This window comes from Zootermopsis nevadensis, unplaced genomic scaffold, assembly GCF_977971745.1.
Source record: "Zootermopsis nevadensis isolate Lab colony 2312 unplaced genomic scaffold, Znev_1.0 Znev_ptg000028l, whole genome shotgun sequence".
In the NCBI taxonomy this organism is placed as follows: Eukaryota; Metazoa; Arthropoda; class Insecta; order Blattodea; family Termopsidae; genus Zootermopsis; species Zootermopsis nevadensis.
In genome coordinates, this window is record NW_028259160.1 from 7,462,548 (window position 1) to 7,482,943 (window position 20,396).

Here is a 20,396-nt window from a genome sequence, read left to right on the forward strand (position 1 = left end):
AACTGTAGAGTTCAGCTACAGCTTTCCACCAGTAACTATACTTACATAGTCCAATCTACTAAAATAGGTAAGCTGTTTAAGACACAGTCCAATGCATGGTGCAGTCAACAACAGAAAATATGTATAAAAATTAGCAGTCATACCTATTAGTTTCAAACACTTAAAGAGAACTGCCTGACAATAACCAATTTCAGTCCAAACATGTAGTGAATTCTTAACAAAAATTGAAACCATAATCAAGAATTGTTGTGTAGATGGACTGTCAACGTAATGTTCAACACACAACAGGATGTATCCCTTAAAAGAAAACTGATATCAAACTTTAAATTTCTATTACCAGAGTAGTTTCAATTTGTACTTTGTTTCAGTTTTGCCAAGCAGTATCAGAATTACCACAGTGTTCAGCAAAAAGTTACGCCATAACAGTGATGACACAAACTGCAACACCGTCACTCTCAAAAGAAACAATACATACATCCATTCTGGCTGCATGCAACTGTCCACCTAATCACTACTGGAAGTTCCATCAGCACTCTGGCAATAAATTTGAGAATGGTACTACCTACAAACGCACCACATACAAATGCATGAAGGTAATCAAAGCATATAAACCAGTTATTTTATTTTCTGTAAATTCAAGAATTTACTTTTTTCAGGCAGAGACTGGTGCAAAAAATCATTGTTCTTTTCCATTTCCTTTCTCATTTAATGCAAAAAGTACAACACAAAAGTTGTATTGCAATTAGAACAAATGCAAACACAGGATTTTCAATTTTTCTGCAGAGCTAACTCATTTTTATTTGCAATGAGTTTCAGATCTCAATTCTAACAGCAACTGTCTTAAAAAGGTATGATATGGCCCCTAATTTTCTGTTTAATATAGGTATTTCTAAGCAAAAATAATGCATAGAAGGCCCTACAAGCTCCCATTATTTATGAGTCAAATTACAAATCAGAAACTCATGCTACATAGTAACCTACGTTGTTACTAAACAATATATATTTTCAATTTCTTTTTTACTTTCTTTGTTCCTTTATCTTCCATCAATCTGTAGCATACTGCATATACTTTTGTTGACAGTCAAGTCTTAATTCTTTCCTGCTTATGCCAGGAATGTTCCCTTTAAAAAACAAGAAGAAGAGCAAACTATTTTACACTAAATCATTGTTCTTTTTTGTGTTAAATGTTTCCATTTAATTGAGACTGATTTATATTGGTTTTCACTCTATAGTCCCAAGACTAATGACATTTCTGATAAAGGCAGGTTTTTGATTTAGGCTTAACTGATATCAATGAAGCTTGAAAAAAATACTCAAGTAAATGCAATGATGAGTGTACTGGCTGTCTCATATACCAATGTCCTATTATGTTTCAGCTACATAAATGCAATGTGAAGGAGTTCTGTGGCAACATGCGTGCTGACTATTACTTTACATACTATCAGTGTTCCTGTCCTCATGGTCTCTTGTGTCTACAGAAAAATCATGAGACATACAATGTTTCAGAATTTCTGTATACAGGTTCAGCATACAGGGCAATTTGTTCTCCCAACTGAAGCAGACCTGGGCATTTTCTATGGTCAATCTGCTACAAGACTTTTAAGAAATGTATTGTATAGATCCATACTGTGAATCAAAACAGATTGCTTTCATAATGTTATGGCTTAAACATATGACAGAATTAAAACTGAACCTACAAACTGATGATTTTCACACTATACCTTAAACTGTAATGAAAAAATAAATACAATTATACAACTTTACATGTTTATATATGGATAAAAAACTTGGTCTCTGGTTCTGAGGGAAGAATACATCAAAGAGGAGAGATGAGATTATTTGGACCTATGAGGAAGTACTGTGAAATCTGTCCATGGTAGCCACTAAAAAGAGTCAACTTACAGAACATACATAGCATTAAAATTTCCCATTTTTGTGCCTGTGACTACACAATGAACTACTGTATTACGATACTTAAAACAGCCTATATTATGCCCCGATCTAGTGGCAGAACTTCAGACATCAGATTTGGTAGAAGGGATTTCATTGTTACATTGCTACAACTGGTAAGCAGAGGGACAGGTGATCTCCACTTGAAGCACATATTTCCTTCAAGATTAAACAACAGATAGTGTTGTGGTATTGATGCTTACTGGCCAACTAGTGTGATGTCTTGTTACTTTAGGTAACACACAAAAAGAACCTGACTCTTCTTGGCAACCTAAGATAATAGCAATTTAATGACTCACCTGAGCAGACTGACAGGCCATGCTGCGAATGATGGGGATTAGTTCCTCCTGGAACTTGTCTGGCCACAAGATTCGTGTAACCAGGCCAAAATGAAGGGCCTCACTAGCAGTCAGCTTCCGGCATCCGAACAGTAGCTCACTTGTCTACATGAGGAAACAGCTCATCACACAAATCATCCAACACAAACTGCATCAAAATCATCACTATGATTAAGAATACCAAAACATGTCTGCTGAATGTGTGCATAATTGTGTCAGACTTCACACATCATCTGAGCACATTTTTAAAATTAAAATCAGAACATTGTGGAAGTTGGTTCTACTTGTCTTCAGGTGACCAAATTTTGTATGTGACAGACTATTTACTATTTAGTCTTCCACAATTACAAAGAATTGGGACTGTCTAAAAACAAGAAAACTGTATTAGTCTTGGGAAGATGCAATAACAAAACAGACAAGGTGTCCCATTTCTATATTTTATTCTAAACATGTTAAATTTAAGCCTAGTGCTAAAGGCTGTCCAAGAACTGTGCAGTGTTTTTGTAAAGACTGAACAGCACAAGAGAAACTACTGTGTGCATGATAAGAAACAGAATTGTTGTTTGCTGTCTGGCTCTTTACATATGTTAATATAAGGTAAAAATTCCAAAAATTATCATCTTGAGAGCGTTGACAAATAATCTACATAATAAATTAGGAATGTCAAGAATCCAGGAACAGTAGACACATAAAGGATAACTGTTTCCACATATAACACAAAGACCAATAGTTTGCATAAATTCAGACATCATTAACATACAGCAAATGTGCACGGCAATACAGGGATAACTTAATTTCTGGTTGAGCATGTCTGCTTTAAAATCTGTTACTGAGAAGTAAAATTAGCAGCAGATAAAATAAGGTGATAAGCCTGGCCACCACAGAAGTAGGCACACAAGATCTGACAGTACTTGAGGAGTGAGCAAGAGGAAGAAAGTGCAAAAAGGGCATAATGCATTCTTCAGAATGGTAATCTACACATGCATTTACACTCACCACAGCATTCCCCAGCATGTGTGGCAGTGTTAATACGGCTGCCCCCTCAGGAATTTGGCCTATTTTGGCATAAGGTGTGTAAAATGTAGCTTTGTCACTTGCAAAAACCATGTCAAAGAATGGAAGTATTGTGACTCCTAGTCCCACAGCTGCTCCGTGGACTCCTGCCACAAGAGGCTTGCTGAACAAGGCAAGGCTCTTCACGAACTCCCTGAGGGCAACAGTCATTACAATCATTATCAAATGAAAGGAAAGTTTCCACATGAAAACAAACTATATACCAATTATTTTAATGTCAAGCACCCAATGCCATATCATCACAATCCTGATATGTGTTGGCTTTCTATATCTTAAATTATTCTCACCAATTGATATACATTGTTTTGTTGATTAAGCTCTCCATGATATTAAGGACTCTTTCATATTTCCAATATTACCCATCCAATTGGTATGTAACAGTGGAAATATCAAACTTAGTACAGAAAAACCTCACTAATTTAAATCCTGTTAACCAGGTATCATATAATCTGGTCAGTCCTAGCTCAGTCAGTACTGGATGGTCCTGTACATTTTCTGTGATGACCGACAGGACTAAAGCGGCCCATCCACGTACGAGTCTGACTTGCTAGTCTGGCTTGGCGAGCTTGACTCGTGAGCTGGGCTCGGATATATTTCACCACACATGCCTAGCAGACTCGGCTCGTGACACCCCACCCACAAACAAGTTTGGCTCAATGGAACCCAAGCCAGACTCGTACGTGGATTGGCCGCTTAAAGGAGTGTTGTGTGCAGAGAGAGAGAGAAATACAAGTTGAGACACTGCCCTAACAATTCTTTGCACACTTCCAAAGCTTGAACTTACCCTGATGGAAATGGGGCTTTGGTCTGTTGGTATTTTTCTTGCTTCTGAAACTAGATTTCTTTGGATTGGTTGTGAGTTTAGATATACAATACCAGGGTGCTAAAAAAAACTTGCACTCTAGTTGAATCTTATAAAAAAGTGTAAGTCTTTTATAAAAATTATTTTTCAGGAACCTAGCTTAACAAAGAGTGGGGTCCTGTTGTGTTGGTTACTGTTCTTGATTACTGCATTGTATTCAATTAAATTTGTTGAGAGTCTATTCCTACTTATGTCTATGTTTCACTGCCTACCAATTACTCTATAAATCTGAATTTTTCTAAACTTTATACCAGTGTTCTGTAACTAGTGTACCACCACAAAGTTTCAGGCATGCTACAAAATTGTATATTTGCACATAATAGTTACAAAAAGGCAACATCTTATCTTGCATAATTAAAATTCTTAATATACACACATAGGTGCACACACACTAATTCATCATTGATAGTTTATTTAATGTGTAAATATTTTGTTTTCATTTGCCTGCATTCTTATAGTTTCACACTCACGTTTTATGAGGCAAAATTCTGTGTTGTGCCATCATGTCTTTAACAAATTAGGGCATGCTGTGAGTGAAAAACAGTTGTGGAACTCTGCTTTAAACTAGAGATATTTTAAAATTTGGTTCATGGCAGAGATGAGATATTCATACAAAATCTTAGTCACAAAACCTGAAGGAAGGAGACCACTTCAGGATTTATGCACAGATGGGAAGATAATATTACAATGGCTCTTAAAGAAATAAGGATGATGATGATGATGATGTGGCCCAGATTCATCATAACTTACTTAAGCGCTTGTGCCAAATCTTGAGCAGCAGTCCTCCGTTTGTCAGCATTTGTGTGCAGGAGACTATGGAAATCAATACCCTGACAAAATGAGTTCCCTGCTGATGTCAGCAAAACTACTCGACATCCCTCATCTCGCTTCAATTGACTTAGAACTTCTCGCAGCTCACGAAGGACCTGTCAATTCAATGTCCTAATATAGCCCCATCATAATAAATAGCAAACTATTTGACAACTCAGAAAATTCATAAATGGTAAGCATGAAACATCTCAATCAGATGGATAGGACACATCATATGCATGACGTAAACAAGCCAGTTTCTAAAACGTTGTGGTTTCTTTTAAACAAAGACCATGGAAAAAGTCCAGACAGCAAATAATTTTAAGTGTAATCCACCATCGTCAGAACCCTTTACAACTGAATTATACAAGACAAGCATACAAATTTTGGCTGAAAAACCTTCACGGGCAGAGAATTGGTAAAACATCTATGCATATATGGGAGAAAAATGTTAAAATAGATCTTAGAGAGGTAAGGTACGAAAGGGTTAATAAGCCTGACTTACAGAAGGTTCAAATTGTGAGTCTTTGTCAACATAATAATGAACCTTTAGGTTCCCTAACAACAGTCAATTTTCCATACCTGAAGGTTAAGGGAGTTCTTCATTTTGGTAGATGCTGGAGTAAGGATGATCTGGACAAGGTTGTCATAGCGACGAAGACAGATCTCCTTGTAGTGATATGTTCCTGCATTCTGTCGAACGCTTGACCTCTGCTTCTGACCCTCCTCTTCTTTCCTTTTCTGTTTCTGGCTCTCAGTTTCCAATGTTTTAACCAGCGTTGAATAACCTTATACATATAATGATAATTTGTATCAAACAGCTTACATCTGTTTCTGCTATTCCTACTCCACAAAGGTACCATCTGGTTTATTAGAATTATTCCCATTGTTTAATTTAAAGATAATATGGCATAGGCAATGCAAAGGACAGGGCACATATACTAAAAAAAGTACTATATGAGACAAGAGAAACAGGATATTTGACTACAGAAGTGGCATCATTGGAAGTAATGCCCACAAGAAAACATACTAATTAATTCAATGGACCAAGTCCTTGAGAAGCTGATAGTAGCTAAAGTAACCAAGAAACTTTCTAACAAAAAACAAATCATAACAATGGAAATAAATGGGAAAATATTATTAAGACATTTTAAAAGATTTGTTTGCTGCCTTTCACGATCAAAGTGATCAATATTTAACCCCCTTTATGAGCCAAATGAATTCAGTCAACATCCTAACACCCCATTTCTTTAAGATGCATTTTGTTTCAAAATTATTCTAGCATTGTACATGCATACATTCACAACATAATTTACTTTAGCATCCGAATAACATAAAATTAGGTGCAGATTATGATCTTCAGGGTCATTACTGGGGAACAAATTTCTGCATTAAAGAACATTTTCTTTGCAGCTGTTTAGGCTGACAAAAATCAATATAATTGTACTACGATAGTTGCTTATACACAGGGTTTTTTGACCAAAAATATATTTCCACAAACAAATATTTTGGGACACACACACACACACACATATATATATATATATATATATCTCTCAGAGAATGGGTAATGAATATTTCACACATCTCTGCAACATGTTATCAGTACACTGAGTTAAATGACACTGTCATCCAGTAAATACCTTTCTTTGTTTTGACATGAACCCCCACCCTGCGTTCCAGCAATTGAAGAGTAAACTGATACTTGATGACAAATGATAAATCACCCATCTGTGTTTCTGGGGGGCAATAACGAAATCAGGAGGGTAATTATAACTACTGCTATTGGGTGCTAAGAATTAGCTGCTAAAAATCTTCACAACACTTGTTCACAACATTGCACTACTGAATTGTGGTGAAGTGGTTTATACCAGTTTACAAGAATGTTAAATGTAAAAACTAATGCCAGTTCCCATTTATATCAATATGTTTGTGATTTTAAGAATGTGTTCACTTCTGATGGTAAAGTTCCCTCTTGTTAAGCACGTGAGAAATCTATTGTCACACAGCAGTGTTCACATATTAATCGTTTTCTTTAACAATTTGTTTCTGTTACTTTTAGAGACTACTCACTTGAAATTACATAAATATTTAACTTACGCAGTCTTATTTTATAAAACTTATTTTTCATTGTACAGGGTTATACAACGTACAGAAATGGACATGAGCTGCACAAAGCACATAAGTTGGTTGAAAAGAAAGAATCTCTGGACTACAGTATTTCATTCCATGAATAACGTGTCTGATATGAAACCATCACTGATATTTTAAAGTTCCATTGACTGCAATTCTTCGCGCTGACCACACGTCACCCTATATCTGGTTGGATGGTCGTTCACCTCTACTTAGACATATGAACGTGAGGACAGCAGTCAGCTAGTCGGCTTTGGCTCTCAGAGGGCTGTTACACCACGGATTATTATTATTGACTGCAATTAGCCATTCCCCTAGCTGTTTCAAACGGTTTAGCAAAACAGTGCCTTTTCCCATCTAGAATACATCTGTAAGCTGAGAAAGAGATACCTAAACTGAATTCCCTTTCCTCTGATCCGATCTAACACCACACAACTCTGTGAAACTTTCAAGGAAAAGAGATTGCTTGAGACCTAAGCACAAATGGAAGGATATTATAAAAATTGTAGAAATAAGTTTAGCAGAATGTAAACTGTATTAAAACAGCTCAAAATATTGTCTAATGGGCACAGATTTCTATAAAAGCAGGAAATTTCTTGACCAGCTCAGCTGAGAAACAATTAGACACCCAAGGAGTATCCTGTATTATGGAGTTTGTAGGTTAAGGCTATGACTGATAAATAAGAGTTTACTATGGAATAAAGATATACACAGAAAATGTAAAATTACAATATTATGTGCATTTAAAAACATACTATTATATGCAGCAGACCATGGACATTTACTAAGTGGAAAGTAAACTACAAGTAGTTGAGAGGAAGTTCCTGAGGGGAATAGTGGAAAAACTAGGATAGAAAGAATATGAAATATTTTCATTAGACAAGGAAAATAGAGAAACAAATCAAGAAAAGTCAGAGACTGAAATGGTCTGGACATGTGAGAAGAACAGGTATACACTTTATACTGAAAATATTTTTGAAAATAAAGGTGAGTGGAAGAGGACCCAAGGGCAGACCACACATATCATGGCCAGACAAAGTTAAGAGAGCTGTAGAGAGAAGATGATGAGACTGAGGTAGGGTACATGAAATGTAAAAACTGGCAGACAGAAACAGCTTGAGACTCCTATGCAAAAGTTTGCCCACAAGGGTAGGAAATGTCAACTTACTTGAAGCATTAGGGCTAAGTGGAGGAGGAACTTCTTTTGCTTCTTTCCTGAGATGTGGATATTGTTGATTAGAAGATGGGCTCTTGGAGCCAGGACTGGAACCTGGTGAGGAATCATGAGAACTCCTCCTCAAATGTGTCACTTTCTTGATATTTTCCCCACCAGTTGCAAATTCAGTAGCCACGGCAGCCAAGCACGATGTTAAATCTGGCATCTCCATTTCCACGGCATCCACTCTCTCCTTCACATCCTTTTTCTTAAGTTTACCCATTGAAACTGACTTTTTAAATTGAACCGATTTTCCTTTTTGGACCCCTCTTTGGAAATTTTTTGTCATTTGAGTTTTTATCTTCATTCTGACTGCACAACTGATTTTCTTGTGTGCTCCACCCAACTGTGAAGAACTCACCAGAACTTTCTTCTTAAGATCCACATTTGTAGGTGCTTTCTTATTTATGTCTGCATTAGTTCTGTGATGGATTTTAAGTTCTTTGCATTTCATTTCCAAGAGTCTTTCAGCATTTTCGCTAAGGTTAAAACTTTCTGTGTCACTGCCACTAGGATCCTTTTTCTTCCCTTTGTAAGTCTGGGTAGTTTCTTGTTTCCTAACAAATATTGGAACACCTTTCTTACGCACTTCAGCCCGCTTCTTATCATCTAATTCTGAAGAACTCTTGGAGCCACATGGAACAGGAACACTGTTTCCAGCTTGCACATCATGATTGTCAGGTTTGTTTTCAAAATTTTCAGGTGACTGGACAGAATCAACACTGTTACGATGTTGCAAATTGGGACTGGTGCTGCGACTGGAGAATGTACTGCTTGAGGAATGCCTGCGTATGATTCTGGAAGCCTCTGCTGGCAGATGCAACCTTGGTGGAAATGAAAAGGACTGGGAAGGTGAAGGTGGATCAACTGGAGTCAGAGGAGGAGGGGAACGAATGGATTCTCTTGAATCAAGAGACTTCTTTCGTTGAAGTAATCGGTATGGGTTTTGACTTGTTGCTAACTGGAGGGTAGGGGGACCAATCTGCCTTCTTCCACGCAATGCAACAGCTGTCGATGGAGATGGTGTTACACTGCTAAGCCTAAGCACTGCGTTCTTAACAAGGCGGGTTTTTAACTGGAGATCCTTCTTCTGCCGACGCACAGACTTCAACGGAGATCGCATCTTACGTTTTGGACTGCTCAAAACACCTTCTTGTGGTCCACTGCGGCGTTTTGATTCTCCTTGCTCTACTTCATAGAGCAAATTTATTGCACCTTCATCCATAAGTAAACGGTCAATTTCTCTCATTCTTTTCCTTTTTGACTCACTGCTCACTTGGCCAGAAGACACATTAACATTTCTCTTTGCTGAATGTGGTGTAATAACCACACCCCCAGACACACTTCCACCTGGTTTTGAACTCAAAGCTTCCTCACTGCCAGATATTAAGCCAACAGTGCTTTTTGATGGACTCTGTACATTCTTTGTTACCAGTCCCTCAATGACTTTAGGAGTTGAACCCCCAACCACTTTGGAGGGCAAACCTTCAGTACTCGTTGAAGGTAATGTTTTAAGTTTGGAAGATAAACTACCAGGAGTGCTAGATTTGGATCCTCCACCAGGTTCTGTGGAAGAATTTGGTGTACACTGAGATAAAGTAATTCCTATTTCTTTAACAAGAATTGCTGCTACAGCATTCTTTTTAGGTGAAGATGAAAGATCACTGCCAGGTTTGACAACTCTCTTCCTTGGACTGTATGTTCTTGGAGGTGTTGCAAACTTCCTAGAATGCATAAGCAATGATTCTGAAAATTCATCATCAGAATTCTTATCTAACAGGTTACTGTCAGCAGATTCCTGTGCATTCTGAGCTGAAGTCCCAGGTACAGATCTGTGCAGACTAACCACACCCAAAACTGCACTGGGAGTAGTGACTTTTCTTCGTTTAGGAGCTATGCCAACTGCACTGTTTCCAGTAACACCATTATTTAAAAGAGAATTCTTAGCTGCTGTTTGTTTTTTTGTTGTTACAGCTCTTGCAAATTTTGGTTTCTTAGCACTCTTTTTACTGCCAGTAATCACTACCGACTGACTTGCAGAAGTGTCTGCCTTTTTCTTCTTAGCTATATTTGGTCGCTTTATATTTACATCTCCCACACTGGTAAGTTTCCTTTTTCGAACTTGTTTCTGTTTCCGAGTCGAGTCAATCTCAACTTTAGGATTACCATTCACTGCAGCTCTGTTGTTGTTCTCAGAATCTTGTGGATTAATTTGTACTGTAACTGAATTTGACTCATCTTTCTTGCTCTGTGATTCTTTCTTTCCACGTTCTCTACTTTTCTGTGTTGTTTTTGCACGTTTTGTATTCGGTTCTGTTTTCTTTTTCTTAGTCCGTATTGGTAATTCCATAAGCTGTTTAAGTGCCATTTCCCTTTCAACTAATGGATCAAGTTTTGGTGGGATAGTATGTACAGAAATATGATCCACATTAGATCCAACCTCTGCCATTGCTGGTGGTCTGCTAGAGTCAACCAGAGATACTGGTTTAACCACTTCCTCAAGAGTTGGTGGATTAGTATCTGGCATCCAATCTGGATCTGCATCTCCTTCTAATATTGCAAGGAGTTCTCCATGATCAGGAATGGTTGTTGATTCAGGTACCAAGGTGTAGCCAGGAGGAAGTAAGCAATTAGCATCTGCACTCTGCTGGAACTGCCCAGATTTGCTAGCAATTGTCTCGATATCATGCCCACCAACACCTGAACTGACTGCTGCAGATGGTGACAAACGATTTGCCAAACGCTGTGTAAGTTTCATGGCAAAGAACAAATCTCCCCCCTCCGGTGTGTCATGAACAGGATGTTTCTTCAGTGAACGTTCCAGTAATTCCTGAGCAATTTCATCCTGAGTCACAATCTGACTTGTCAAATTACGATATGGTACACGAACTCCAAGGCGAGGTTTCTGAAGCTTGCGCCCACTGCCAATCATGTCCTCAGTAGGGTTGTCAACATTACGCCCCATCAGGTGGGGTGGAATGGCAAAACTGGGTGTTGGTACAGACGATGGCACACCTGCAGCTTCTTCTTGTGTTGTATTTCTCGGAACAGACTGCTGGGGCATTCTTGGAGCAGCTGCAAGAGGCTTTACACGTGGGCTGTTTAGTACAACAAATTCCTGAACCACTTCCCCCTCTGTTGGAACTGTTACTTCATTCAACAATTCACCCTCCCTGGTGGTGACTGAATCCACGTCTTGATCTAATTTAGCACTTCCAATGGATTCCACAATTTGTTCACTGTCTACTCCATTACTGGCACATATATCCATTTTCCTTACACTCTATGTTTATGTCAGGTACTTCACTCTTTAGTTTTAAGAGCTTGTTAGTACAAACCATAATTGTACAGTTACATACATAAACTTGTACAACATAATGAAAAGTTTCTGTACAGCCAAAAGGAAGGCACTCATTCCTCACAAGGCACAATCATTGTTTCTTTTCAGTCTTATAATACTGTATGACTTATGTGGAGGCAATTCATGATGTTTCACAATGAAGAGACTTTCTTCCCCCAGATGACCTGAAAAATATTTAAATACATACATGGACGAAATGATTAAAAGGTATGTAAATTATGAATTAAAGAAAACTACAGTATTTGACTGAGCTTAACACGTAGCACACATATCAAATAAAGTTAAAGTTACAGCTGTATTTTGTCACATTACGAAGGCGTAAATGGAAAGATGTGGCAAAGTTAAACATAACCTCAGCACTGGATAAACAGCCTTATGCTCAGTCTACTGTAGCCCAAAAGAAAGAGTCTCCAGAACTCACTGTATACAATGTTATGTGGGCCACAGAGCCAAACTGCATATTATGATAAACAGCAACATCCATTCCTCTGCCAGGAACACAACTCTGATCACCTTGTCTGTAGCCAGTCTGTTATCATGAAGTATCTCAAATTTCACTAATTACAAAATTCACCCAACTACAAAATCATGATGCTAACGTAACGTCAAAACATAAGTCATTATAAAAAGTAAGTCGATACTTAACCTTCATTGATAAACCAACATGTAAATTACATGCTTAATGCTTTACACAAATCTGTTCTACATATTTTCACATAATTTCAGCAATGTAGGTCCATGACCTTAACTCCGTTATTCGATGTTTGCTGAAGGATGATAACTGAACACTAATATTTTGACCATCGCCACCAATTAAGAAAATAAAAAGCAATTTCTTAGGAAACCTTACTATGCACACAAATACTTGAAGACTTCAGAAATTATATGTTGAAACAAATATCTCATGACATTTAAAAACCACAAAGTTCAGAAACACGAAGATACGTTTTTAAAAACACAAACGCAAACTGTACCCACATCACGGAGGTGCGAAAACCTATCTAAAACCCATGATATTATCCTACCTTTTGCACAGTACCGGCTTCCAAATATGTCTCGAAGAGATACAGAAAATATACATCTATATTCAATCAGTATTTCACCTCGGGACAACAATTAAAAGCCACAAAACTTAATAAACGCCAACCTGTTTTGCTCAGAGTGTGAATGTTCCATTGCGCATGCGCATTATTTGTTCCGCTAACCCATGACGCCGTATTTCCGGTTAGGATGAGATGCTTGTAATAAGTGTGGATGTGAAGTATTAAGGTAAATTTGGTTTCTACTTCTGTTTTGTCCCGTTATAAATGCACTTCCTTGAACATCAGTATAGTATGAGCTTTTAACCACATACTGAAACAGAACTGAATATAACAAATACGATTTCACACCGAGTTATTAAACGTAAAGTAAGTTGTTTACTGCCATGACCTTTCCCGACGTTAAGAAACATGGCGTTTCGTGTCCGATTTTGAGCGGGGATTCAAAACGTGACATCAAATTTTTAATTCGGTTAGCTCTACACGGCAAATGTACTTTGTCAGGACAGTGAAAAAATATCAGTTTTCCAAAATACAATATAATATGGACGAGAGGAAGACTGATAAAAGACTCGGGTTACAAGCAGCTTCACATGGCTGATCGGTGAATAAACCATATCTTCTTTCCTTTATAAAACAGCATGGAAGGAATGCATGGTGTGAGTAGAAGTGATTCCCATATATTTTATGTATGTGTATTCATTTTAATTCATCATTATTACTTACCATTATAGGCAACCACTGCTTGCAAAATAGATAAGTACTGAAAGAATGGAAACACAAATGCTTGAAGAGTTAGAAGTCACAATTCGAAAAGGTCTTCACATAATAAAGTTCAACAGGCCCAGCAAGAAAAATTCATTTACTGCACAGGTATTGTACAATATCAAAATGAATAAGTTTATAATGACATGCAGCTAGTGCTAAATTGTGTATGTAAACAGATGGCAGCATATTTTTACATTAGGCAATACACAATATATACCCAGGTAGGTACCAGACATCATCACAGTCATGTAAATAAACTACCTCAAAACTCACATTGTTCTATGGAAGCACATATGCACCCAAAAACTTGTAATAACATAAGGATTATAATTACAGATATATCACACACCCAATAGTCACAACAGTAATATAACTTTCATATAATGTATATTGAGGGTGCCTCCCCCCTCAGCCAGACAGAAATTTCATCAGAAATATAATTTTTACAAAATATCAATTTCACATAAAAGGATTTTAAAATATATCCACATTCTGTATGGTGCTATGTAACAAATGATCCTATTTACACCGTAGAATTCCTTGAATTTACAAAAATTGAGATTATATTTACCTATAAATAGATCCATTTAACCTGAGTTTACAGATGAAAATGTTTGGACATTACATTAGTTAAGACTGTCCTAATGATCATACTTTTCATTAAAACATGTCACCAGTTAAATGAAAAACATGGTTTCAATAGCTAGTTGTGGTAGCCAATGGTATGAAATACATTATTAAAAAGAATGTTGCTGGAATGCTTCATTATAAGCATGTATCAACACCTTTCTGCAAATTATATGGGTACAGCTAGTAATACATCATCATCCTTTTCGTTGTGTTCCTAAGACATTTCCATTTTAAGTGGATCATCTGACAGCCAGGCCTCTCCTTCTCAATTTTCCTACAACTCCTTCTGCTCAGTTTCTTTGCATGGTCTAAATCAGGGGTTCTCTACCTTTTTTGCTGTCATACTTCTAATTTAACATATTAAATGTACCACTAACCAAATGCATTCGGGGAAAACTCTTATTTATGTAAATATTAACTTTTGATTTTCTTACTTAGTTCAACCATTCAACATTGGCTCATGTACCACCTGTGGTACACATACCATAGGTTGAGAAACACTGGTCTAAATAACAGAGCCTGAAAACCCAACACTACTAAGACTGAAGTCTATAATTGATTCTTTCTTCAGACAGTTCAATGCAATTCATATTCTTATAATTTACTTCTCCACAATCAGTTTCAATATTATCCTTCCATCTCCCTGGTTTTCCAGGTGGTCATATCCTCCAGGTTCTTTTGCCAAAATTTTGTATGCATCACATCATCCTTTATAATACTATGAAAATTATAAATAACATAATTCCTTATGCTGCAATATCCTCCATTCCTCTTACTTCATCTCACTTAGGTGCACAAATTTTTCTTGCCAGTTTTTTTCAGATACTTGGAATTTATGTTTCTCTCTCAAACTAAGAGATCACAACCATACAAAACAAGTGGTGAAATGATTGATTTATGTGTATTAAGTCTAGTATTTTGGAAGTAGACTGTTAATATTAAATTATCTGAAAACTGCTCCAGATGTATGATGGGCTTGCAAGGCTGCTTAATGAGGCTGCAGTGGATGACAGAATAGTGATAACAGCTTTGACTGGTGCAGGAGACTTCTACAGTAGCGGAAATGACTTAACAAATGCAACAAAATTTATTGCTGATGGTGACATTATTGAATCAACAAAGGAAAGCTGCAATCGAATTCGGTATGGATGATGAATAAAGAGTGTTCTGCTCTGTCAGACACAGACTATGCACTGATTTAACTAATTCTGAATCACTCTTTCAGGAACTTTGTATCTGCATTAATTGATTATCCCAAGATCCTTGTAGCTGTGGTTAATGGGCCTGCATATGGAATAGCTGTGACAACATTGGGTCTTTGTGATGTGGTTTATGCATCAGATAAGGTACTGTTGCCTATTGCTCTCTGTATTTTTCAGAAGAACTGTGGGTATAACTGCAGACTTCACATTCACTCTTTTTAGGAAAGCAAGTGTCATGTAGCAGAAGTAAACACATTTTATTTTTACTCTTTCAGACAGATTTTGGTTTGACATATGTACTTACTAGTAAATAAAAAATATAAACTAATGAAAGAATATTAGAAGTTGTAAAAGCTTTTAGTATTCTCACATTATCATATGTGTCACAATATTACCATTCTATAAAGTGTATATTGAAATTTACAATAGCTGCTATTTATCATGATACTGGTATAGAGTATAAATTGAGTTGTTAGTTTGTGAAATTTTATATGCATTATATATTTTAGATGTATGCCTCTTTTCCATCTTCCATGTCTATATTTATTGCTGGAAGCCCCCCTCGTATTAAAAGAAGAGAAAAAACAACACATGAATAGCAACAAGTCATACATCTCAACTGGAGATGTTTCTGGTGGAAATGTTCAAAAACCTCAACCCAAAGACCCTGAAGACTGTCTAAAATGGTAATTGAAGTGCCTTCCTAATAAGCACAAGGATATTCATAAATGATGTACCAGGTACACAAGTCAAGACTCAAACATACATCAAAGAATCATAATGAGGCACAGACTATAGTTTAAAAAATAACTGAAATTAGGGTACTTCCAGACTTTGAGAGAAATGATATACATATAGAAGCTGTGACATTTTTAAATTATGCCACTCCTTCGGTTTGCATCAGTTATATTTGCAGAATAGGTGTGCCTTAGCCTTCCTATTGAATATGTTTACATACTAAGATTTTGCAACATAAAAGCAAGAATAGCTTTTATCCTTTTCACCTAAAATGCACCACTTAAATAAGGAAATTAAGAAAAGTAAAACTATATGAGGAATGATTTTATTGTCACAATTTTGTTTCAGGCTTATTTTCAGACACCATTTACAAAACTTGGGCTTGTAGCAGAGGGTTGTTCATCATACACATTTCCTCGGATTATGGGAATAAGTAAGGTGTGTATGCCATTATTTTCTGCAGGTATCTGTTTCTTCATAAATTTTGGATAAACTGAAAATACTACATCACTTGATTTGCCTGTTAGTAAGGAGTCAAAATGAACTCTATGGTAATGAAATCTGAACTTTTTAACATCGTTAATACCAAGCAGTACCATTGGACATCAATTCAAGCCAGTTCAATGTATCTCCCATCTTCACAATCTATATTCTCTAAGATCCAATTTAAGATTAACTTTCCTCTTCTTTGTGGCCTTCCAAATAGTCATTTTCCAACAGGTTTCCTCTCCCCCATCCTAACTATAAGTACAGATCCTACTCACTGTTACCTTGATTTAACCATCATACCAATACTAGATTAATTGTATAATGAAGTTTGTCATTATGGCTGCTTTATGTAAAAATTCTGCGTGTATTTATTTACCACTTAAACTTGATATCCAGGTCATCTTAACTTCTTTGATTTATGAGATAAATTTGTGAGGAAGGAAGTGAAAAGGAATTATTAAATTTATACTTTACATGTGCCTGAATGAAACTGGTATTGATTGGGTGGTTTTTCATTACAGGCGAGTGAGATGATATTCTTTGGACATCAGATGGGTGCTAATGATGCAAAGGAATGTGGTTTAGTTTCACAGGTGTTCCCCCACACCACATTTGAACAACAAGTGTGGTCTAAATTGGAGCAATTTGTGCAAATGCCAAAGCAGGTACTGCTAGAATTATTTCAAAACATAAGGTTACAGCCAAATAAACTTTATGTACATATTGCTGCACTTTCTACATCTTCAATAATCTGAAACTAATGATTTTATTAATTTTATGGTAGTTTATTATTTTTAGTTAATGCGATGGCAAGGCCTTCCTTGAACCCTATTGGAATTTCCTGCACTTATGGAATCTAGAGATTCATTATCTACTTCATAAAAGCCTGTTACTGGGTCATATCCTAAACCATTTAACTTTTCAACCTATTTCTATAAGATTTCTTAGTCTCCCAAGTGGTCTCTTCTCCTGTGATCAACCAACTAATATTTATAGGCATATATCATGATCCCATGCATGCTATATGCCTGACCCAACACATTCTTATATTATGTCATCTTTCTTAGGTCCAAATATTCTCCTCTTCTTTGCCTCTGTTTTAGTCAATGATGTGTTCAAAACACCTGATTCGTGCACAAATCAGTGAAGAGCTTCACAAAGCTAATGAAGCAGAATGCAAGGAGCTTGGAGAGAGGATGCACTCTGAAGAATGCATAACTGCCGTGTTTCAGATCTTGAACAGGAGGAGTAAAATGTAGACACAGCAAAACTTTCAAACAAAAATTATTATACAAGATACAAATATGATGGGGTCTTGGGACTATTTCCTTTGTAAGTTCATTTCTTTATAAAAATTATATAGTTATAAGAATTAGAATTATCTAACTGCCCTTACAGATTGAAGCATAGAGAGCAAGTCTCTGAAACATGATGCACCTTGTTTTATCAAGACTGTGACAAATATGCAATATAAAATATTTCTAAGACAATTAGGAGAATGAATAAGCAAGGTTAATCTTTCTTAACCTCTTACACTCCAAAGCTGACATTACCAACATGCCACTTTGCTGTTGGTGCTAGTCTGAACTTCATGCTCTGAAATAATTTCTTATAGAAGTATTTCTGCAATTATAATGAAAAGTGGCCAGTCAGTTTCAACTGATTTTGGAGCAGAAACAGTTTTTTTCATCTCATACATGTAATTATACATTATATGCCATGTATTTACACAAGCATCACAACTTATAATTAGGATAAATTTCAGTTTAGTAAATTCAGTAGGAAGTAGAACTCTTTAGTTTCTTATAGTGTCCTTGATTTGAATTAGTAAGGTTTCACAATGTTATTTGTGATTTTGGAGTCGTGTATTTGGTACTACATTTTACTGTAAACATCACACTGTGTATCATTTTGAGGCTGTGGTTATTTTATATATAAACATATCTGGTCAGATTGTCTTATGAAATAAACTTAACACAAGTACTTATCAGCCAGACAGAGATATCAAAACATCCAAGAGAAAGTAGTGTAAGTGTTGAAATGGCTGAGAACTACATTCTGCATTGTGGTTAGTTATCTTTCCTGAAGCAGTTGTTTTAATGTACTGCAGCAAAGAATAAAACAATTTCCATTCTATCCACAAGTTATGTTGCTTAAAAACACTAAACCTAGGAAATGAATTTGTTTGAGACAAGTGAAAAGAAGCATCTCCTGCCATCTCTAAATGTTGAAGCTGTGAATAGAATTAAGCAAAAACCAGCATAGAAAGGGTTAAGTTTAAGTTTTTATGAGGTGGATAATTGTCCTAATCATAGACGGGTGCATAATGTTAAAATGGATCCAGGATAGGGACTGGTGGCAGAGTCTTGTGAACACACCTTGTGGTTCCATAAAAGGAAGGGAATTTCTTGACTGTGTGATTATTAGCTTCCCAAGGAGGACTCTTGGTCCATGGTGTTAGTTGGAGTATATAGTAATTTCAAACAAAGAAGTTTCCATTTTTAGAATTGCTTCACAGATATGTTAAGATGTGATTTTGACCTGACTGATTTAAAAACTAAAATATTTATATTGATTAGAAGGTAACATTTATGTCGTGAACCATGTCTTAGGCAGTTCTGATTGTAATTATAATTGGTAAGGTTCTTTTTAATTCTGGTGAAAATTTGTAGTATGTATAAACATCACATTGTGGAGGGTGATTACAAATGATCTGAATGACTTCAGTCATATTTTATGATATAACAGATAAATTGAAAATAAGACCACATGAATGAAGAAGTAGTATACTTTTTTTAACTTATGGTAGTTCAATGCATGCTCCATTTAAGGCTCTGTATCTTTCAAAGCAGTATTTTGTTCCTTGCCACGTATTTTGAAGCATATCACAACAGAATCTTCCAATGGAATTTCTTTTTATTTCCTTTAAATTGTCGAAGGTTTCTGGCAATGGAAAATATAAGCTTTATTCTTGATACAGAACCACAGAAAGAATTAATAGGGTTAGATCAGGTGAAAGCAGCAGAAAGAAAATGAACCCACTTGACCAATCCAATGATGAAACAACTACTTGTTCAGGAATATTGTGACCTTATGAAAGTGAAGCAGTATACCATCTCGTTGGAACACAGTACTGGATGTGTTCTAACTTGACTGCCAAAATTTTGATGAAAGCCTGGATTTTCATGTATTCTTTAATATACTTCTTTGTTCATGAGGGTTACAAATTTACAGACATCACAGCAGAATAAGACAGACTGCAACGGACATATAGGCCACATTATTTTGTGACACACATATGTGTCATAATGTGTATAGCATGCCCCTCTGTACTGAAGGGTTAAGATATGCTATATTTGTTATTAATTGCATGTTAATCTGTGTAAGGATGCATTTAATGTATATCACAAAACTGTGAAAGCATTATAATAAAGAATATTTTCTTCATTTTGTCTCCATTATTTCTTAAGACCTTAATACACTAAAGATTAATACTATATACAGTATTGTGAGCTACTGACAGTATCATTAAACTACAAATAAATAAAAAGTGCTCAGGAAGGTATTTTGACCTGAGAGATGAAGTCAAGGGGCCAATATAAGATAAGAAATAATAAGGAACATCGTGGTTTATGCAGATCACGTTGTTATAACTGTGAAATCTACAAAACATGTAACTAGAATGGGGAGACGAGGAATCCATACTGATTTTAGAGTGGCAAACCTTTGAAAGGGCAACAGCTTGGGTGACTAAAACGAGATAGAAAGTAGATGGAACTAACACG

The 20,396-nt window shown here is 36.3% G+C and overlaps 3 protein-coding genes across 6 annotated transcripts in view; 2 read left to right on the forward strand and 1 right to left on the reverse strand.

The window, feature by feature from the left end:
* The window catches only part of LOC110838670 (U-scoloptoxin(11)-Sm5a), a 6,200-nt gene extending 4,437 nt beyond the window's left edge, over positions 1-1,763 (forward strand). Inside the window, exons 3-4 of the mRNA XM_022082074.2 lie at positions 369-593; positions 1,377-1,763. Of these exons, the coding sequence (XP_021937766.1) occupies positions 369-593; positions 1,377-1,556 (405 nt within the window). The 3' untranslated portion in view covers positions 1,557-1,763. The remainder of the gene's footprint in view (positions 1-368; positions 594-1,376) is intronic.
* Positions 1-13,179, reverse strand: part of HIPP1 (HP1 and insulator partner protein 1) — a 25,508-nt gene extending 12,329 nt beyond the window's left edge. Inside the window, exons 1-6 of one of the 4 annotated variants that reach the window (XM_022082071.2) lie at positions 12,892-13,179; positions 8,336-11,908; positions 5,617-5,822; positions 4,975-5,150; positions 3,285-3,495; positions 2,250-2,393 (exon numbers count right to left, since the gene is read on the reverse strand). In XM_022082071.2, coding sequence (XP_021937763.1) covers positions 2,250-2,393; positions 3,285-3,495; positions 4,975-5,150; positions 5,617-5,822; positions 8,336-11,654 — 4,056 coding nt within the window. In that variant the 5' untranslated portion in view covers positions 11,655-11,908; positions 12,892-13,179. Of the gene's footprint in view, positions 1-2,249; positions 2,394-3,284; positions 3,496-4,974; positions 5,151-5,616; positions 5,823-8,335; positions 11,909-12,165; positions 12,274-12,390; positions 12,706-12,769 lie in introns of those variants that run through there. The other 3 variants (XM_022082070.2, XM_022082072.2, XM_087357098.1) reach the window with 3 other exon arrangements.
* Positions 12,940-20,058, forward strand: Dci (Dodecenoyl-CoA delta-isomerase). Its single transcript, XM_022082073.2, has 7 exons — positions 12,940-13,013; positions 13,519-13,657; positions 15,146-15,324; positions 15,408-15,528; positions 16,471-16,560; positions 17,133-17,276; positions 17,715-20,058. The coding sequence occupies exons 2-7, from the start codon at positions 13,556-13,558 to the stop codon at positions 17,868-17,870; spliced, it is 792 nt and encodes a 263-aa protein (XP_021937765.1). The 5' UTR covers positions 12,940-13,013; positions 13,519-13,555; the 3' UTR covers positions 17,871-20,058.
* Positions 20,059-20,396: the final 338 nt, after the last annotated feature.

Bases quoted from the DNA above. Each gene is read 5' to 3' on its own strand.
- Dci (XM_022082073.2), top strand. From the start codon at position 13,556: ATGGAAACACAAATGCTTGAAGAGTTAGAAGTCACAATTCGAAAAGGT. The intron at 13,658-15,145 runs GTATTGTACAAT...AAACTGCTCCAG, and splicing joins AAAATTCATTTACTGCACAG to ATGTATGATGGGCTTGCAAG. The intron at 16,561-17,132 runs GTGTGTATGCCA...TTTTCATTACAG, and splicing joins GGATTATGGGAATAAGTAAG to GCGAGTGAGATGATATTCTT.